The following is a 21,538-nucleotide window of genomic DNA, read 5'->3' as shown; positions in this document are numbered from 1 at the left end:
AAGAGGTAGAGTCTCACTAATGGCGATCGTTCTCCATTCCATTCCTGGTACCTGATATAGTGTCAAGCACATAGTAGGCATTCAGTGTAATGTTTGGGCTAATTCCACTGTATCAGTTAGATCCTGGGACACCGAATGGAATAATTGAGAGTTTATTATAAATGAAGGGGCTATTTCAAAGGTATATCTAGGGTTAAGGGAAATGACTAAGTGCCAGAGTAGAGCCATCTGATACTCCTCAGTACCAGGGCAAGGGAGTGAGGAAGGCTAGGGAGCTATTGGAGAAGGCAGCATGACTGCAGCTGCAGCCACTGTCAGCCTGTGGCTCAGGAGGAAGAAAGGCCAAGAAATATATCCACTAATGTTCTTTCTGCGTATCAGTGTCTATCTTTCCTGAACCTAAGTCAGCCTCCCAGAATTCAGAACAGAGTAAGAGTGGATCTGGAAAGGCAAATACAGAATATATGCTGCATTGGACAAAACCTTCCCTGGAGTATAGCAATGAAAATAGTTTCCCAGGACCCTACTTTGTAAAGCCCTCGTACACTTGTTGGGCTCGGATAGTAATCAAGGGAGACAAGAGATAGGAAAAGAGAGTGGGATCAAAATGTATAAAAGCTGTACAAAAATACACTCCAGAATTTCCATTTTGCCAAAACCTTCTGCACTAACTCATTCCATTTCAATGACTTATAATTTTGAGTCTGCCTTTAGTATTCATTTTAACCTTCATATACTGCTCTTGGGAATGTAAAATACTGTAGATGCTTTGGAAAGTAGTCTGGCAATTACTCTATGACTCGAACTGTACTCCTAGGTATATATATCCAAGAAAAATATAAACATATACCCACAGTAAACTTGTGCACACATGTTCACAGAAGGACTATTCATAATATCCAAAAGACAGAAACAACCCAAATATCCATCAGCTGACAACATGGATGCCAAGTAAAGGAGCCAGTCAGAAAGGATCATATATTATATGATTTCATTTATAGGAAATGTTAAGATTAGGCCAGGCCATAGAGCCCGGAAGTAATTAGTTGCCTGGGAATAGGGAGACCTTGGAGGTGACAGTTAAGGGGAACCAAAGTTTGTTTTGGGAGTAATGAAAATGTTCTAAGGCTGATTGTGGTGATGAAGGCATAACTGAATATACTTAAAATCACTGAATTATGTATTCTTTGAATGATTGTGTGGTATGAGAATTATATCCCAGTAAAGTTGTTTTTTTTAAAAAAAAAAAAATCACCTTTGGAGCTTTGTGAAAATACAAATGATGAAACCTCATCTTTGGCTTCCTGAAGTTGTTTCACAAATGATTGTGTACCCTTATATGAGATCTACTGAATTAAAGTAATTTTAATCTGTGAAGAGAATCTTTATGATAGTAATGACCCTCGCCTTTTCTGACATGAAATATGTTGCTCTTAGAATGCAGTCAGTGTATAATATGACTCATACTTCATTACTATGAATTCTTTATTACGTATAAAATTTTTTTTAATCACCAGGTCATTGCTTAGAATATACTACTATGTTGGATAAAGAAGCCAAACCCTACAAAGTTGATCCTTTTGTAATTATGATTAAGTTTCTCTTGGGGTAAGTTTTATTATCTGTGATAATGATTTTAATTATTTCATATATATGAAATATATTTGGCCCCATAATGAAATAGAATTATTCATATAAGTATATTAATTGTCTTGTTTTATTAAATGAGACTTTTAGGCAGAGGACTGATAGGTGTATCAAAATTTACTTTAGTACTATAACCATTTCAAAAGTAATTATAGAAATTATATATAGAGAAATTATAGAAATTATATATATATCAATTATAGAAATCATATATATATATATCAGTTATAGAAACTTAGTCTGTAAATATACCAAGCTTTTAACATTTGCAAGGGGATGTATAAGGTCCCTGATCTTTGAATATCCCAGATTCATGAATACAAACCATTATAGAGTATTGGTGAAATGGTGCTTTTTCTTCCATACAAAGTATATTTTGGATCTCTTTACCACACTTAACATCCCATTTTAAATTTATTTACATTTTATGTTTTTTTGCTTAAAAACCGATATACTTAGATCTCTTCAGTCGTTACAACTAGCTGTTGGTTTTCTAACTTAAAAAGATCACTTATTACTTCATTACAAGGATCAAAAGAGAGCAGTGGAACTGCTTTAGACTCAGGACTCACACCTTGAAGATCAGTAGACTCACTTGGAAGATAAATGACTAGTTCTCTGCAAGGAGTTGAAATTTGTCTTTAAGTATAATTATGAATTGAGTATCATAGAACTTTGGGGACTCAATTGAATGGTCAGACACCTCAGATATTAAATACTTGAATGTCAATTGTTGATTTTTCTTTTTGCTTTTATTATATGTTTTCTTTTATCCACAGATATAAATGGTTTAAGGAATTATGGGATGTGTTAATGTTACCAGAATTAGATGCCATCGTTTTAACTAGTCAGAGCATGTGTTTCCCCCTTGTATCCTTGATTCTCTTTCTGTTTGGAACATGTACTGCCTACTGGGGTGGCCTGCTTTCTTCTACATCCGTGAGACTGCTTTCTTCATTGTGGCTAGCTTTGAAAAGGTAAAGAGTGATTGAAAGCTTTCTTACTGCTCTTAAGGAAAAGAGTATATTTTGATAGGGAACCTCAAAATTAATTTGCTTTCACTAAACTATAATTTCTAAGGAAAGATGTATAACTAGGAAAACATGGGTTAGTGTTCAAAATTATGTCTTCATCAGATAGTCATTTAGGAATGCCTGGCTGGCTCAGAGGAGCATGCAACTTTTAATCTTGAGATTGTGAATTTGAGCCCCGTGTTGGTGTGGTGATTACTGAAATAAAAACTTTTGTTTAAAAAAAAAGATAATCATTTATTGCAAGTTAAATGCTACATTTGAATTTGACTTTAATGCCAAAAGTTAATCAAAAAAGTATGACAAAAAAGTAGTGCCTTGCTGGCTCAGTCAGTAGAGCATGCTGCGCTTGAACTCAGGGCCATGAGTTCAAGTTCCACATGGGAGTAAACAAACAAAAAAGTGACAGATTAAAGAAGTATTTTTAGTTTTTATGATTGTGAATCCTTCCAAGGAGGAAGCGTTCCTCTGACAATGCTTTATACGTTGACATTCAGTCAAACCTGAGAGCAAGAGAATTCCAATCATGCTACTTAAGGTCAGATTAAATGAAATGCATAAAAACTCCAAAAACATTGCCTAGAGTTTTATTTTAGGCCAAAAGGCATAGTTTGAAGTCACTGGTAGGCTTTTCTGGTGAAGCCACTAACCTCATTTCCACTGCCGCTGCTCCTCAGAAGACATGTTATGTGATTTCCTGTCACATAGGGGATTATGGTGTGATGTTCCTTCACCCTTCTGAGGTGCTTCTGACACATTAATAGCATCTTAAGTCTGGTGATCTCGAGACTTTAAGAAATAAAAACCCGTTTTCCCTCCTATCAAGATCAGAAATGTATGGCACAGGGCCTACAATTAATGATTATTTTTAGTAACATATTTTTCTAACTTAGTACGAATATCAGCCATAGTGTATCTAAATGGAAGAGGAGCTATCACAGTGTATTACAGACTATACAGTCAAATATGTGTCATCCCTTGCCGTTATGACAAAATATTTTACTGCTTCCCTTACAGTACTTGAATATTGATAAATAGGAGAGCCTGGAAGAGTATACTGTATTACTTTCTTCTTATATGTGACTGTATAAACAACTGTTAATACTTTTAAAAGCTTTATTCTTGTTTTTCCAGGCCCTCTGAACTTCCTAAAGATATCAAGATGATATCAGCAGATTTGCCCTTTTTGACAGTTGTTTTGATCATAGTTAGTTGGACAACTTGTGGAGCATTTGCCATACTTCTTACTTATCTTTATTATGTGTTTAAGGTATGTCACATTACTGAAGTCAGAATGGCTGGGCTTTGTGTCAGGCAGACGTAGACTTTCCTATAGGTATTGTTAACAAAAATTTTCATTACAGCTGCAGCAACCTGTTATATAACAGGTTTAAATGTAGAAGTTATTTTTAACATCTTAGTTATTTAACATCTTAATTATTTTTTAACATCCTAGTTATTTAAAATATATGGTCAACTATAGAGCTGAAATTGTCACTCTGAGTTCACTTAGTTTTAAAAAAAAGCAAAAGAAGGGGAAAAGATAATAATCTGTTTCACATTGCTTCTTGCTCTTGCAGGTAATGTTAACTTTTTAAGAAAATTTTACTAGAGCAGTTTTTATTCATATCTCCCTTTGAACGTGGGTAATAGACCAAAAGTTATGTCAGTGGGATCAAGCTACCAATTGTGCTGACATAATGTAGAATGTTACAGATGTTGCTGGAGAATCAGAAGAGAAGAATAAAAATAATTGGGCTGATAATTTTACTGAGGAAGTAAAAAAAACTTCAAGAAGGCTGATAGCTTTGCAGGAAAATCTAGGTTATATAACTGCATACTCTCCAGATTAATCTTCTGTAAAGACAGTTAATACCAGAATGGATAATCATTTTTTTTCTTTTTTAAACAAAGGTTGATTTACATCTGCTTTTAACATGTACCTTATAGATTATTCTCAATTTTCCAAAGGAAATTTATGTCCAGAAAAATCTATCTACTACTTTGATTTATAAATATAATATTTTAGCTTTTTAAAGTAGATATTTCAAATAATTGAACCAATAAGCAAAACTTTCTTAAATACTTAGCTTAAGCAAATCTAAGAAATTAAACTTTAAGATTTTCTCAGGTTTTAATAAACATCTCACCACTATATATAATATGAGTTCTGATGTTCAAAAATTGAGAATAGATAAGACATGTTAAATTCTTTATACTGCACTGAAGGTAATCAAGTATCTTACAGGACACTAAGTTGCTACAGCAAAGCATTAATTAAACATAGGTTCTCAGAATATAGAAGATAAAGGATATCCTGGACCCATCATACTCTGGAAGTTTGTATTTTGTTTTTTGTTTTTTGTTTTTTTCTGTTTTTTAATCCATAATAGTAAGCATTATAGTTATTATTTACCTTTTCTGAAAGAATATTTGTAAATGTTTAATGTACTTTTAGTTACTTAGATTTCTTTAAATTTCAGATTACGGTGCTTCTCAATTATAATAAAAATGGTTGTTTTTTTGATTCAAAATAAAAGTGAGATTAAACAGGTTTTTTTTTTCCTAGATTGTTCATCTGCAAGCCAGCCTAACAACTTACAAAAATAGCCAGACTATGGTAAGTTTTATTTTCAAAACTCTGCATCACTTTAATATAAAAGAACACAGGGAAATAAAAAGGTTTGTTTCTTTTAAGTTAGGATTTTGCACTGTTTAAAAAAGATGTCATAAATTTAAGCAACTTTAAGAAAAGTGAACCTAATAAGACTAATTTTAATTTAATTTTTTTTTTTTTTTTTTTTGAGAGAGTGTGTGAAAGTGGTAGAGGGGAGGGGTGAGTGGTTGGGACTGGCAGAGGGTAAGGGAGAAAGAATCTTAAGCAGGCTCCATGCCCAGTGCTGGAGCCAGATGAGGAGCTTTATGACCTGAGCCACATCAAGAGTTGGATGCTTAACTGACTGAGCCACCCAGGCACCCCTATCTAATTTTAATTTTATCTTTATCAGTACTTATGTCATATTTATTGTTACAAGTTAAGTAATTATTGTTACAAGTTAAGTAATTATTTAGAGAATATAGTCTTAGCAATGGAAACAGCAAGTCAAGGAATAAAAATTTTATAACTAATAACTTTTAAGTTACTTTGAACAAGGTTAATTTCAATATATCAGTTTGATAATAGAAAGATGTGTTTACTTAGCTATTAAATAATTGAGTATGATTCTAAGTAAAATAAAAACTAAATAAATAATCTTAGTATTTTTACTTTACTGCTTTGTAGAATCCCAAACACTCTAGAAGAAGTGAAAAAAAATCAAATCACCATAAAGACTCTACAATACACCACCTTCGTTTATCTGCCAATGATGCTGAAGATAGTCTTCACATGCACAATACTGTGATTAACTTATTAACATGGATTGTATTACTCAGCATGCCATCTTTAATTTATTGGTTAAAAAATCTCAGGTGTGTTTGACTTATGTAATTATAATTTATGTGGTTCAAACAATAAATATAAGTAGAGACTAACCAGATTCCTAGTGATCCGTAAAACTTCCTCAAGAATAGGAAGCTATATATCACCTGAAATTTATTTTTAATGCACTTATATTTTTTCCCTTACTACAAGAATATAAACTTTGGGACTATAAACTTTCTCAAAATCTGCTCAAAGGAGGGAATTGTATTTTATTTATTTTAGCTTTAACCTTCTGTGAGTCTAATACATATGAAACTGCTTTATTTTCTTGACTTAAGGTATTGATAATGCTAGTGCTTTAAGTATTTTTCAATTCAAGATCAGTTTTGTTTTCTTAAATTTGGGAGGAAGAAAATACATTTAAAAAGATTAGAGATAAAAAAAAAAGATTAGAGATAATGAAAAAAAGTGTACTTTTCAACTGAGTATCAAACATTGAACTAAAATAAATGACCACCTATTTTACTACTGAAAACCATTATTTGCCTTGCCATGTGATAATTGTTCTAGGTTAAATCAGAGTGTGAAAATGCTCTCTAAGATTATTTCTAGAAAATTTAATTATTGATAAATATTTTTTAGAACAGAAGAGGTGTATTTTTTTTGTTTTTGTTTTTCTGTGTGTGTGTGTGTGTGTGTGTGTGTGTGTGTGTTTGTATTTCCCTCATGATCTAAAATTCATATCTATTCATGGGTTTACTCAGGGAGGGGGCTTCCCAGCTAGAACAGAAGCTCCTGAGGACTGGAGACAAGTCTGCACAGCATAGGGACTCCATCAGTGTGTTAGATGATTGTTTTCTCTTCAAGCATTTCTCCAAGAAGACTCTGAGCTCCGTGCTTTGTGGTCAGAGTGGACTCAGGTTTTGGGGTCCGAATGGTGGGCTGGTCTCCACTCAGCTGCTTAAACCTCCGGTGGAGCTGCTCCATCTGGTCTGACGAGAAGCGGGTCTTGCCCATGAGCTCCCGAACCTCCTCGTACGTGGAGTGGGTCGCAGCGGCGGGGCCCGGGGCTGGCGGCAGCTGCACAGCACGCGGGGACGGCTGAGTTGCGGGTTCCCTTTTATTTTTAAATATTTTTTATTTTTTTTAATATTTTTTATTAAGGGCTATAAAAATATCCAGAAAGATAAATAAACGTGATGCAATGATATATGTCCTAATATGAAGAACTTTCTTGCAGTACATTGTTTTTCTTCACAATGGCCTTCAAATCACAGGAGGCAGGGATTCCTGCTATTTCCTCTTCTTTTATTACACACTGCAGAATTTCTGAATCAGTATCCCGCCCTTAGTCTTCTCATTTATAAATCAAATTCATTTTCAATCCATTGTTTAGAGGGAGCGTATTTTCTTCTGTTCCACAAAGAGGACTTTTGTTTCACAATTGGGTCATAATGTAAGAGAGTGAGTTTCTCCCATAGTCGGCTTCTCTTAGGCCACCTCATCCAAGTAATAATTGATCACCCACTCAATACGGTTTTTAGAAATAATATAAAAATTTCAAATTATCTAAATAATGGAAGTTTTTTTCTTGAACAAAGTAAAGTTTGATAAGTTATATCAACAGGATACCAGATGCTAATATCCTTTCTTTGTCCCTCATTTTAGTCAAGATCCAGATTTTTATTCACAGGTTTGGGAAGAAATTATTTGAGAAGCACAAATTTATGATTTTGAAAAACTGTAGAGGTCTTACTCTCTCCATAAATGCCAGAGATGAGAATTTGGATTTCTAAAAATAGGGGGTAATTGCTTTACATAAACCTTCATATTCTTTTTCCTTTTTTTTTTTTTTTTTTAACTAGAGCAAAGTTAACATATTTTAAATAATGTATTTTATAAAAACATTTCTATATGGACTTTCAGGCATATACCTATTATTAAGAGGAAGTGCTTCCATATTTGATATTTTCATTTCCTATAGTAGTTTCTGAACAAAATTCCCCACATAAAACCTTAGGTATAAAGATGATCTATAGCAAAAGTTATTTATCAAAGATTTCATGGCTATTTAGAGCTCTCATATCTATAGAATGTTGTAAAATGTATTTAATTTGATTCTGATCATTTAAAATAATTGGGTGTGCTTTGTTGATTTATGGGTTTGTTTTGTTTTTTTTCTCTTTGTTATAGGTATTACTTTAAACTTAATCCCGATCCATGTAAACCTTTGGCATTTATCCTTATTCCAACTATGGCAATTCTTGGAAATACTCATACTGTTTCAATAAAATCCAGGTATAATAGTTTAATCTTTTTTTCTCACCTCTCTTCCTAATCTTAATCACCCTTTTTTTTTATATCTGAAACATGTTCTTTATGTCTAAATATTTTGATTATTCCTAAAGTTAAAGCTGTAATTGTACAGTGTTATGATTTGTATGCAGGTATAGCTTATATGCAAGTATATTTGTTTTCTTAATTATGAGTTTTACTTGTTAGGATACAATAATATTGTTGGTTTCTTTAAAAATTTAGCCCTTAAAAGATAAGATGTCTAATAAGATTTGTTTCCAAAAAGTACAGAGGAGTGAAGTGGATAGGATTATAGGTGAAGTAAGATGACTTGATACCATGTCATGGTATCATGTCAAGGCCATGACTTGATATCTTTTGAAGTTGAGTAATATATATGAGGTACTGTTAGTTCACTTATATCTATGTTTAAAGTTCTCTATAATAAAATTTGGCTTTTCATTAGGCTGGTTCAGTTGTTTGCTCTAGGAGCCTGTTTTCAGTTGATTCTGGCAGCTGTTTGCAGATATTCTAGAAGGAAGCAGACCTGTGGTTAAATCTTGGCTCTGCCATTTAATACCTCTATGTCATTAGACAAATTTCTTAACCCTTCTTATCCTTAGTTTCTCTGTTTTCAGAGTAAAATGTAAGAGTCTGTTCTAGTAGTATTTTTTCTTCTAAAAAGATTTAGTGTCTTAACATTGTTTCTGTTAGGGCTTAAGGGTTCCTTTTTTATTTGATTAAGTTTCTTTGTCTTGTTGCTATTACAAATAGGGTTAAAATATTTCTGTAGTTATGTTTTAGTAAATCTTGATTATTTTTGTAAGGATAAATTTTTAGAGGTAGAATTGCTGAATAAAAGTCCAGCTAATATTTCTCTGTTGTTAAAATTTAAAAGACTAAACAAAACTGGTAATTTACTTAATAGAAATATTTTTCTCTAGCTAAAATGTGGTTTATCTTGACATTTTCAAAAATTATAGGCAGTTAAATTCATTATATGAACAATTACTTCATTTAACATCATTTAGAACACTCTCAAAACTATGTAAAAGATCAACATATTCTGGTTTTACCTACAATGTAGTTTATGTAATGTACATTTCTCTGTTTCTTTACAGTAAATTGTTGAAGACTACTTCACAATTTCCACTTCCTCTGGCTGTTGGTGTAATTGCTTTTGGGTCAGCACACTTATACAGGGTTCCGTGCTTTGTTTTCATTCCTCTTTTACTCCATGCATTGTGCAACTTTATGTAAGATTGGATTTAAGGAATGATAAAAATAATTTATACCTTTAGGGGGTCAGTAATAAGAAGGAATGCACAGATTCATCAATGTGGACAGCAGGATCCTTTGGAGAAGACCAGTCTATTTTTACAACACTGAAAATAGGAAATTAGTTTTATAATGCTTGAGAAAGTAGTTTGAAGCATGATTTCGTTTTGTGGTATGGCAACTGCGTACTAGTCATTTTTGAAAAATTGGTAAAAACGTATGGTGGCCAGTTTTTGAGGACTTCTGCTTATCAGCTGTTCTGCTTGATTGGCCATACTAAAGATCTTCTAAATACTCAGTAAATGTAGCATTGCTTGTAATCTCAACTCAAGCATTCTGCTCATTTCATCAAACTTTCCTGAAAAGTCGGTTACTTTGTATTTGCTACAGCATGCATATTAAGAAAACAGTCTTAAAAGATGAATGAAAAAGATGAAATTCACAACTGTTTGATTTCTCGAAAATGAAATAATTTCAAAATGTCTTTGGTCAGTTTTTGGCAGCCACAGTGAATGAGGCATTTTTTAAACAAAGATTAAAATGCAACTTTTAATTTTAAGGAGACATGTTTTCTTGATAAGATTGAAAAATATAATTTAAACTCAAAACTTCATGAAATTTTCTCTCTCCTTTTCAAATTCAGATCTTATTTTGTATTCTTGGTGAATATCAGGAGACTATTAAAGAAATCTTTGTTAAATTTAAAGAAAATTGTCCCAGGTATTTGCTTACTGGCATTGGAGTAGTACAGTTGTTCGGTATAGACCATTTTATTTAATTCATTGACCCATGGTTGCCAAAAGTGCCTAAGATCATGATGGATTGTTAAAATAACAAGATTCCAGTGGTCAGAAAAAAACTCTAGGTTTGCACAATTTTTGTCTACCATAGGAAAAAATCAGCATAACCAAGCGGTGTACCACATTTGATATGTAAAATTATACTATTAATGGAATAACCAGCCGTTGCCCATTAATAGCGTAAGTATAAACAGTATACGTAAATAAATTGGAAGTTTTAGCCACGAGTTTAACAATGGCATCTTAATTTGCCAAGGTGATTACCTTGGTTTGACAGAAAAGAGAGTAATACTTCTATTTCATTTCAGACTTCAGCTCACTTTTAGCTACAAAAGAGCAGGTAATGGCGCTAAGTATCTTTGCCTTAAGGTAGAATAAGCTCAGGCAGAGGTATACTTGGCTCGTAGAGCCCTTCGGAACTTTGGATGTGTATGCTCTAAAGACCCAAACCTTTTAAGTAAAGCCCTTAAATCCCAGTAATACTTGTGGACTTTTGTCCTCGTTAGTACCCAGGAATGTCCTAGAGTACCAGATTCATTTTATCAGCGTTGCCTCTGGATTCCGTTACGGCCTCTCAGCTGTTAACTGCCTGTAGAGGATTACCCCCACTTCATTGCCTATAGAGAGTTACCTCACTTCTCTTCTCAGTTATTCCTCAGGTCCTTGCTGCTCTGCCATCAGTCGAAGAGGGTGTCTGTGTACTGTCTGTGAGGGTTATCAGTTTGTTTGATTTCATTGTTTTCTCTTCCAACCTCATTCCTATTGTTCAGTATTTATATTTTCACTTATGGAGATCATTAAAGGGAAGTGATAACCTCAGAGTACACATGGCTGGCATTTCAGGCTCTTGTTTGTTTGAGAGAGGCAGCAAAAGGATAAAATACAGAATGCTTGTGTGTTCAGTACCTAAAAGGAAAAGGAGTTTATTATACACTTGTCCCATAGCAAACCACATGTATATTTAAATAAGGACACGTCTGCTTATGTTTACCTATTCATACACTCATAAATAAGTTTATATACATTGTATTTTTGTGTTTTTCACTGATACTATATTTTAAGTTACAAGTTAAATATGTCACGTGACTATTTCTGAATTTAAACACATTTATATAAAGAACTTTAGAAAATTCATTAGTTTGTATCTTCTATTGACAGCCACAATCATTGTATCATCTAGAGTCTTCTTGTTCAGTCAGTACTGCTCATGAATAAAGTGTAACCAGCTTAAATTTCTCATTTGTGAGAGTCGGAGATTAGCTTTTTAAAGCAGCAGACTGGGCACACTAATTCTCACTAAATTTTCATGTAAGTGTAGTTTTCAAGTCCTAAAGTCTTATTCCAACAAAGTATTTCATTTTAGGACTATAAAAAGGATTCTAATTAAACATTTTATAGGGGACACCTGGGTGGCTCAGCGGTTGAGCGCCTGCCTTCGGCCCAGGGTGTGATCCTAGAGACCCAGGATTGAGTCCCACGTCGGGCTCCCTGCATGTTTCTCCCTCTGCCTGTGTCTCTGCCTCTCTCTCTCTCTCTCTCTCTCTCTCTCTGTGTCTCTCATGAATAAATAAATAACATCTCTTTTAAAAATTATATAAACAACAGTAGGTTGAGTCTTTAGCCATCTCTCTCTCTCTCTCACTCACACACACACACACACACACACACGCACACTTTGACAGGGTCTTTATCAAATCCTGACACACTTTAAGCCCAAATAACTACCAGAGATGTAAAGGTAGACTCTGTCTATCTGAAGATTACAGAAATTGATGTTTCTGTCACTGGGGGAAAAGAAAATTCTTTTGTCTTTAAATTATACATCGTTTCTACCATGCTTACAACCTATATTGTTAGCTGGTAAAACACAACAGCTTTATTAGCAATGTTACTAAAAATGAAATTGTTTATTGGCAGTTACAGGTTATCCAGTTCAGCCAACTTCTGAGCTCTAGAGCCATAACATTTTTTTATTTAGAATTTGAATTTCAAGTAAGTTTTGTGCTTCTAAAAATTACTCTTGGACCCTATTATTGATAACTGGATCAAACATACAGATCAAACAGGGAAAATACTGAGTACGTTTAGTGTTTCTAAAGCCTCAGGTGGAGTTATTAGCATTATAATTTGGAACTGATACTATGATAGAAAACATTAACCTCTTTTCTGGATCTTTTTCATGCAAGAAATTGAACAAGTTTTGCTAATTCTTTTCTTGGTTGTCACCAGAATGAAAATATTTTAAAAGAGTGGTCGCAAAAAGCCATTCTTGCTTGGTTCACATTGATTTTGAGTTTCTTCAATATATATTGATCATGTATTGATTAATCTTTAATTTTTTCATATTTTGGTCAGATAAATTCAATGTATATAATGGGATACCCTTTTCTTGGTTGAACTATACTATGATATCTACATGATTATATAGTAAAGAAAAATAGGCATAGTAAATATTTGCATTTGGTACACTCATGCAGATGGTACACATTTCCACCACACACACACACATTTAAATGAGGCAGATTATCTGATTTGCTTATCTAGTTCTACACTTTTCTTAATGCTTCAGACTCGTTATTCATAGCGTAGTATATTTATTTTACCTTGCTGCTCATTAGCACCTCTTACACAGTGGCCAGGGGAAATAGAAGGAGGTAAGACTCAATTTTCAGTTCTTGAAAGCTGTAAGGAAAATGGGAGAAACACTAAGATTATGGGATAAACTAGAACTGTTGATTCCTGAATCCCCAGATAGTTCAAATGACCTGTATTTTCATTTTAGGCATTAGGTCTAAATTTGTGTAATATCTTTATTAGGAGGTTTAGTGTAAAACTTTACAGTGCTGAATTTGCAAATTTAGTGACCTGTTACTAAAAATCAGATGGGAAATTTTTAAATATGTTGTGACTTTATGACTAGGCATCAGTTGGTTATTTTTTCATCACCACTTTTTGTTTTCTCAGTTTTACATCATAGGAAACTAGATACCTTATGAGGCTTTTCAGGAGGGAGTCAATTTTGAGAGCATGGCACACTCCAAGGAAGTATTAAAAGTATCTTTGTATTATGCGGGGAGCCTGGCTGGCTCAGTTGGCGGAGCATGTGACTCTTGATCTCAGGATTGTGAGTTCAAGCCCTATATTGGGTATGGAAATTACTTAAACTCTTTAAAAAAAAGAAAAAGTATCTTTGCATTATGAAATTAGACCCTGACAGAAAGCCTCCTTGCCACACAAGGTAAATGTAGAAGATACTTTTACAAAAAAAAAATGGTTAAGAGCTGAAATTTTATCTCACTCTTTTTGAACAAAGGACAGCATTTCAAATTAATGAACTTTTATTTATAAATATGACTCATGCATTCCTTCACAGTATGTTTCAACAGTCTGAGGAGATAGGAAGTCTATGAGACTCCTTGTGTTCTTTACTTTTAATAAGCATAGGAAAGAAGAGATCAGTAATCCAAATCTGAGAGTATGTGTACTGTAAATGTTTAAGAACTCACATTTTTGTGATATATTATGAATATAGAAGACTGAATTTTGTATATTAACAGTTTTAAGAACAGAATAAAGTTTGGAAATAGTGAGAATAGACTTATTTCATTAATAGTATAAATATAACAGTACACCTGAATCAATAATACACGTCTTTCAAAAGTTAAATGATACCTTAAGCTACATGTTGATTATGTTGTCTATGGTTGAAATTTTTAATCCAATACAAGACTTTCTAAAAGTGTTTGGCATGTTTTGCTGCCAAAAATGACTATAGTTTGAAATGCCAAGTAACCAATTTCTGATGACTTTGTATAGGACTTGATATATATATGAGTCAATTATTCTGTGCTGATTCTGTACATTGTAACTTTGAACACTTGTGAAAAACTGTATTTGTTGATATATTTTGGGTAGTGTAAATTTGTTTGCATATTTGAATTTTAAACTTAAGGAAGGCTGAAAAGTAGTCATTTTTGTAAAGCTCGTATGCTATTTTCAATGTTATTTTTGCTTTTAGTATTTGTATTCTAGTAATGTTATTGGTGAAAGATTTATAGACAAAGCATAGAACCATTAACTGTTCATAAGCCTAAATTATAGGCATATTTTATATTTCATGTTACACTTGTTTTGTTTTGTATTGGATTTTTTACATCCCTTTTACAAGAAAAAAAGACACATTTGAATTTTTTAGCATAAAACTCTACACTGCAAAATATAACTATATTCATATGGTTAGCAAAATATGCTTTGCCACCAAAGCTAAATGAAACTGTAAAATACCTCTAGATATTTGTGCCAATGAATTTTTCTTAACATATTGGGATTAAAGCAAAATAATATTTTCAGTATTTTTCATCTAGGACTTATTAAATATATAAATCACCAAAACTTATATTCCATACCCTGAATTTTTCTTTGAATATATATAATATGCCATAATATATTTTGTCTGATTTCTGGAATAATGTTCTCTGATTTTGGGAGGTTTAAGAGTTAATTTACCCAATAAGGATCTTTTATTAATTGATTGAAGTAATCTTGCTTCATTCATCACAGATTCATTCTGTTTTATAAAACTTTAAATTTTGTTGCACAGATTATTTTTAGTACAGGTGTCTCTCATTTATGTAATAGAGATTTTACTGTGGAATTTGTTTTATTTTCTATGTATTTCTATTCAGATCACATGTCTCAAAGGGGAAAATTATCTACCATATCCTACATAGTACAATGAAATAAACATTTTTAAATGCATATTTTAGCAGAAAATATAAACAGTGGTGTTAATGCTGCAGTGTTAACATTGATGCATGGTGGTGTACGCATGAGAGAAAAACAGAAAAATGATGGACTCACAAACATATTTATTCTGATTTAAATTCTTTAACTTCTCCCCCATAGAAATTCTCAAAGGGAATTTCAAATTTCAGTCCCTCACATTATGCAATTTTTCCCATCGTTTTAATGTCACTTATTGTTTCTCTGTCCAGCAATGTTGATGCGGTTTGCAAAAGTAGCCTTGGAAGTAAAGAGGCAAGAGAAAACCAAATTTGACCTTGATTAGTGACAGTTTATCCAGGTAACTGGTAGTGACTGGATATTAATAAAAAGATGACGTACAAAACTTAAAATTCAGTTAACATTGTTTTTTTGGAATGAGGTTTTCCTTGGTGTTAAATAATTTTATCCCAAGTAAGAGATACCTGTATTTTAATACAACCATGCTATCTACATAATCAAATATACATTGGTTGGAGTGTTAGTACAAATAATCTCTCCCTCCAGATAAGAATCTCCCAATTTTTAGTGTATGTGATCCAGGAAATTGTATTGTGTGCTTACATTTTTGAAAATATAAAAATGACTGACTTTAGATATATTATTTTGAAGTGATTGTATTAGTTTCTTAAACTTACGACTAACTAAATGTAGCAACATACCCATGAAAAACCAGACCAAAATTGAACGCATATTATCACTGTGACCTTGAGCTTAGAGTCGTATAGGATAAAACAGACTGTGCCTTAAAATGAAGGAATGCCCTACTATTTTATAACTGTATATTTTATTATGGGTGGTCTTCTTAGATTGGCCCCCCCCTTTTTTTCCCTTAAAGTTGATGAAGTAAAAATTTTAAAGTTGACCAGTATTTCTTTGCTCTAGAGGCTTCCCTTAATTTCCAGAGTTCTCATTTTGAATTAAAATTTACTTACACTTCATAGATGTAGAAAAGTAATTTTGGTTAAAGTTTATGAAAATAAATTTATTTTAGGAAAAGGTGGTGGCACTTCTGTTTTGCACTTGTTTACATGTGGAAAAATCTTCAAATGTAATTTTTTTGTCTTTTTAATAAGTAAACTATCAAAGACATGAATTCTTCCTTAAGACCTATACTTACTTTTCCTGAGATTATTGAGGCTCATATTTGAATATCACACTTAGTTTACCCAATAACGAATTTTCGGTTCTTAAACGCAGACTCATGCAGTATATTTTTAAACATAATTTCCCCCTTTTCTCTTTTTCCTTGCTAATAATTATTTTTAAGGTATCAACTGGTTCCAACTGTTGTGTTAATGTTTTTTTAATGTAAAGAGTTGTATTTTTACTGTGCTTATTTTAAAATAATATAATTTCTATTAAGACAAATTATTCCATTCATAGGACATAATGGCCTCTGCTAAAAGATGCCCACATCTCTGTGTACTTAGGATTTGTTGTATTTTTTTCAGTGTCAATTTTGAACATAAACTCAACACATTTCTTCTTCCCATTTCATCTCTACTACCTCTCCTCAAAGACAAAAATCTCAGTTTCTCTACAAGTCAGTAGAAAGAAAACATGTCTTTCCTTAAAACATGTTAAGTTTAAGATGGAAATAGTTTGGGCAAGGAAATGTAATAAAATACATGGCTGTCAACCTGCATCCATCTTTATGTTATAGTTAAAAGTTTATAAAGGACAAACTATGTGTTACGCTAAGAAAGACCCAGTAATCCTTTATTTGCAAATTAATAACTTTGTTCTCATCCAGAAAACACAGTGCATAGTAACAATTAGTGCAAAGAAGGTTGTCCTGTAGTATATACAGAAAAATGATTTTCACCTTGCAGATTTTTCCATTTAAATATGCATGATCTTCTCCAGTACTTTGTATAAGGTGTATGAAACACACGTGTGATTTTGTGTGTATTTTTTATATAAGTACGACACTACGTTTAACTGGTTGTAATTCACAAAAAGTGCTATTTATTATACTCTGTAGAGTGTTGTATGTGTTTTTATCTGTGTTTCAGCGTTATGGTGTGGGGTTTCATAGGTGAATATTTGCCCTCAGTCTTCGCTCAGGTATTAATGTGTAGCAATTTTTGGTGCTTTCTTTTTAATCTGTCGTAATCTGGTGTTCTGAATGTTCAACAATAAATTTGGTGAACAAGAGCATGTGGTGCAGAGATTGCTTGCTTACACAGTACCATCTCAGGAAAAAAATCCTTCAAAATTACTTACAGCACATCTGGATTTCAGAAATTCGAATGCCTACTAGGCATAGCACATAATACAATGACACATCACATGTAAATATTAGAAGCAGGATAGATAACAATATGATATGCTGTAGCATTTGTATGTAGCATTTGTATCTCATGGCTCATGTTCTACCTTAAAGGAATGTAGTTATTTCTCCCAAATACAGGTCTCCTCCAAAGATCATACTTTCCACTTTTCTTATGCTAACTTTATATATGTTCTTAGGTGCCCAGTTTCTCAAATTACATGAAAATGAAAATAATTTAAACAGTTTGTAAACAGATTCCCGGGTTACCCTAGAACTACTAAATTTGATCTGTAGGGAAGAAACCTGGGATTCTCTTTTGACAAGTGCCCCAAATAGTAATTCTCAAACTGCTTTGGTCAATAAAATTAATTTGCTAGAGCTCCTAGAAGCATCCAGAAAGACTATCCTTAGGATTATGTGATGCCAAGAGACACTGCATAATTTGGGAATTTAGTATAGAACTAAACTTCATTAACAGTGAGTGAAAAGAGTAAAAATGGGGCAGTACATCTTTTGAGGGACAGTGTCTTACACTGATGAGAAATGTTTTCTTTAAAAAAAATCGTTTTCTAAAAGATTTTAAGCAGCATCTCTAAATATATCAACATTTAAAAATCACCTGCATGTATTAACATCATATATATTATTACTGAATATACCCCCAGAAGTAAGTTTTTTCAAATGAGAAATATACTGCTAGAAGTTTTCATAGTTTCTTGGATACTTGGACAATTATCCTAAAAACACCGCAATATGGAGTATACAAAATGAAAGACTCATAGAGCATTCCCACTAGATTTTCTCCCTTTTTCAAATTCCCACTTCAGGGGTCACTGGGTGGCGCAGCGGTTTAGCGCCACCTTCGGTCCAGGCTGTGATCCTGGAGTCCCGGGATCGAGTCCCACATGGGGCTCCCTGCATGGAGCCTGCTTCTCCCTCTGCCTGTGTCTCTGCCTCTCTCTCTCTCTCTCTCTGTGTGACTATCATAAATAAATTTTAAAAAAATTAAAAAAAAAACAAATTCCCACTTCGTCTTTACTCCCTTTCTATTTTATATATATAATTGCTGCATAGCAGATTAAATATTTAACAGCTTTAAACAACTATTTATTTGTTCACAGTTTTATACGCCAGAAGTCTCAGCACAGACCAACTGGGTTTTCTGCTCAGAATCACACTTCTAAAATCAAGGTATCGCCGGGACTACTGTCCTACCCTAGACATTCAGGTTCTTAGGGGCTAAGATTCCTCACTTTTTTCTAGGTGTTGACAGGGGTCTGTCTTCTGAGCTCCCGGTCTCCTTGTTACGTGCCCTTCCACAAAATGGCAGTTCGCTCCCTCAAGATCAACAGAATCACCATCACATTTTGAAATGTAAACTTCCCCTGTGACCTTTAGACTCTTTTTTTTTTTTTTTTTTAAACCCAGATTTAGAATGCTCCTGTGAGTAGCTCAGATCCACTGAGGTAATTTCCTTTTTGATTTGTGTGTGTGTGTGTGAGTTGTTTTGTTTTTGTTTTGGTGCAAAAAAGTGGCTTTATTAAAGCACAGGACAGGACCCATGGGCAGAAAGAGCTGCCTCCCTTTTGATTAGCTAGAGGCCAACCTTAATTACATCTGCAGAATCCCATTTGCCACTAGATAACAATCACGTTCCAGTCCTACTCACAAATTCCATCCACACTCAAGGGGCACAGGTGATACGAGATAGGGGCACTAGTGGCTGAGGATCTTGGGGCCGTTTTAGAAGTCTGCCTAGCGTGAACAGCAAGGAGCTAGTCTTTCATAATTGCTATGCTTAAGTAATAGTTTATTTCATGGTTCTAAGAGGGATATGATAAATATAAAATGTTTTAATGAAAGAAAAGCCCTCGATTCTTTCAACTTCTTGGTAAGATTTATTTTAGAGCACGCATGACTGTGCTATTTACTTTAGAGGGAAAAGGAGAGAGAACCTCAAGCAGATTCTCTCTGTTGAGCACACATCCCAACTTGGGGCTGGATCTCACAGCCCTGAGATCATGACCTGGGCTGATGAACTCAAGAGTCAGATGCTTAACGGACTGAGCCACCCACGCGCCCCCCCTTAAATTTTTTTTAAAGATTATTTGTGGGTGAGTGGGGAGAGGGGCACCAGGAGAGCATTTTCAAGCCAGCTTCCTGCTGGGCTCCATCCATGAGATAACCCATGGGCTCATGACCTGAGCCAAAACTGAGTCTGATGCTAAACCAATTGAACTATCCAGGTGCTCTTAATTGAATTTTTCTTTTTCTTTTTCTTTTTTTCTTTTTTTTTTTTTTTAGGATTTTTTTATTTGAGAAAGAGACAGAGCATGGGTCGGGGAGCAGAGGGAGAAGCAAACTCCCCACTGAGCAGGGAATGATTCCCATGACCTTGGGATCATGACCTGAGCCTGTCAGACACTTAACTGACTGAGCTACAGAGACGCCCCAAGTGAATTTCAAAACAGAAGAAAACAGTCTTGATCCCTGGACTACTTCATGTGTGCGTGTATGCATACACACACACACACACACACACACACACACACACGTTGTTGCAGTACCATACAGTTTTAAATTAACTTTTTTAAAAAAGAAGCCCGTTGTTGCAATGAGACTATAATGCAGTAAGTTCTTTAGGTCCCAGAATACAACTAACTGGAATTCTTAATCAGAGATACAGCTGTGGGGCACCCGGTGGCTCAGTTGGTTAAGTGTCCAACTCTTGATTGCAGCTCAGATCTTGATCTCAGGGTCGTGAGTTCAAGCCCTGCATTGGGCTCCATGGACATGGAGCCTACTTTTAAAAATTATATATATAATTATATATATTTAGTTGTTTATTTATATATATTTATATTTTATAACTTTAAAAGGAAAAATAGGAAAATTACAGAAAATAAGCAATTTCTTTTACTAAAAACATTCCAGATAGACTGCCTTGTCACTTATAATGTATCCTTTTAGCAGATAATCCTAGAGTACCTGTTGTACCAGAATCCATGCCAGATACATTCACATTCAGCTTCTCATTTCACTCCTCATTAAAAACCCTTAGAGGGAAGATTATTATCCCCACATTACAAGAAAGGACATAGTATCAGAGAAATTGAACAATTTGCCCATGGTCGAATTCAAAGGAGATTGTCTAAGAAAGAGTTCTTTATACTGAAGACATGCAATATGTAATATTTGTTCACGCCCTACTCTGTCAAAATCTTTCCTGACCATAGTAGTTATTCACTTGCCTTGAAAAAAAATTTCCCAATAATCTCCTAATCTTTTTTATTACTCTTTCTATACTTTTCCTTAGAGATTTCATCTAACTCTCTGACTCTAATGTATTTTTGGTGGATGATTCACCAAGTCAGACTTTCCTCCTCAGCTCTACATCTAATTATCTCTGAGTCAATGGCAGTATATGTAGCCTCCTTGGGACCACATCTTCATCCCTAAGTTACGGCCAGTAATATCTTACAGACCTGGCATGAGGACAAAATGAGATAATGGGCCAAATGCACATGATACCTAGTAGGTGCTTGAGAACCGATAGGTGCTTTCTTCTAGCTCTCCAATCTCTAGTTTTCTCTAAACTAGACAAATCAATTTTTGAAATTTCAACTTCTAATTTCTTTCCCTCCCTAATTAGCAACTTTTTAGTTTCCAAACTTCTATTAAAGCCTCCCCATTACACAAATTGAAAACCCACTTATTTTGATCATTTCCTTCTTGCTTACAGCATGCAGTAATTTCTCCCTTCCTTACTACATGCAGTCAGTTGCTAAGCCCTAAACAGTCCAGCACTTTAGGGTCACCCTCACATTGGTGCACTCCTTTCTGGCTCTCACCCTAGTTTAGGCCGTCATTACTAGCATTCCACATTTTACAGCAGCTTTGTAAATGATCTCTTTCCCCTTCTCTTACCCATTTTGCTTCTATCCTGCACATTATTTTACCATTAATCTTAATTAATTAAACAGCAAATTAATATAAGTATTAG

General features: G+C 33.8%; 1 protein-coding gene across 2 annotated transcripts in view; it reads left to right on the top strand.

Moving 5' to 3' along the window:
- Positions 1 to 11,710, top strand: part of PGAP1 (post-GPI attachment to proteins inositol deacylase 1) — a 68,957-nt gene extending 57,247 nt beyond the window's left edge. For both annotated transcript variants that reach the window (XM_038585232.1, XM_038585231.1), the window contains 7 exons: positions 1,518 to 1,608; positions 2,427 to 2,624; positions 3,813 to 3,948; positions 5,248 to 5,298; positions 5,962 to 6,149; positions 8,296 to 8,400; positions 9,519 to 11,710. In XM_038585232.1, coding sequence (XP_038441160.1) covers positions 1,518 to 1,608; positions 2,427 to 2,624; positions 3,813 to 3,948; positions 5,248 to 5,298; positions 5,962 to 6,149; positions 8,296 to 8,400; positions 9,519 to 9,657 — 908 coding nt within the window. In that variant the 3' untranslated portion in view covers positions 9,658 to 11,710. The remainder of the gene's footprint in view (positions 1 to 1,517; positions 1,609 to 2,426; positions 2,625 to 3,812; positions 3,949 to 5,247; positions 5,299 to 5,961; positions 6,150 to 8,295; positions 8,401 to 9,518) is intronic.
- The last annotated feature ends 9,828 nt before the right edge of the window (positions 11,711 to 21,538 follow it).

This window comes from Canis lupus, chromosome 37, assembly GCF_011100685.1.
Source record: "Canis lupus familiaris isolate Mischka breed German Shepherd chromosome 37, alternate assembly UU_Cfam_GSD_1.0, whole genome shotgun sequence".
NCBI classification, from domain to species: Eukaryota; Metazoa; Chordata; class Mammalia; order Carnivora; family Canidae; genus Canis; species Canis lupus.
This window is presented reverse-complemented; position numbering and strand designations above follow the sequence as displayed.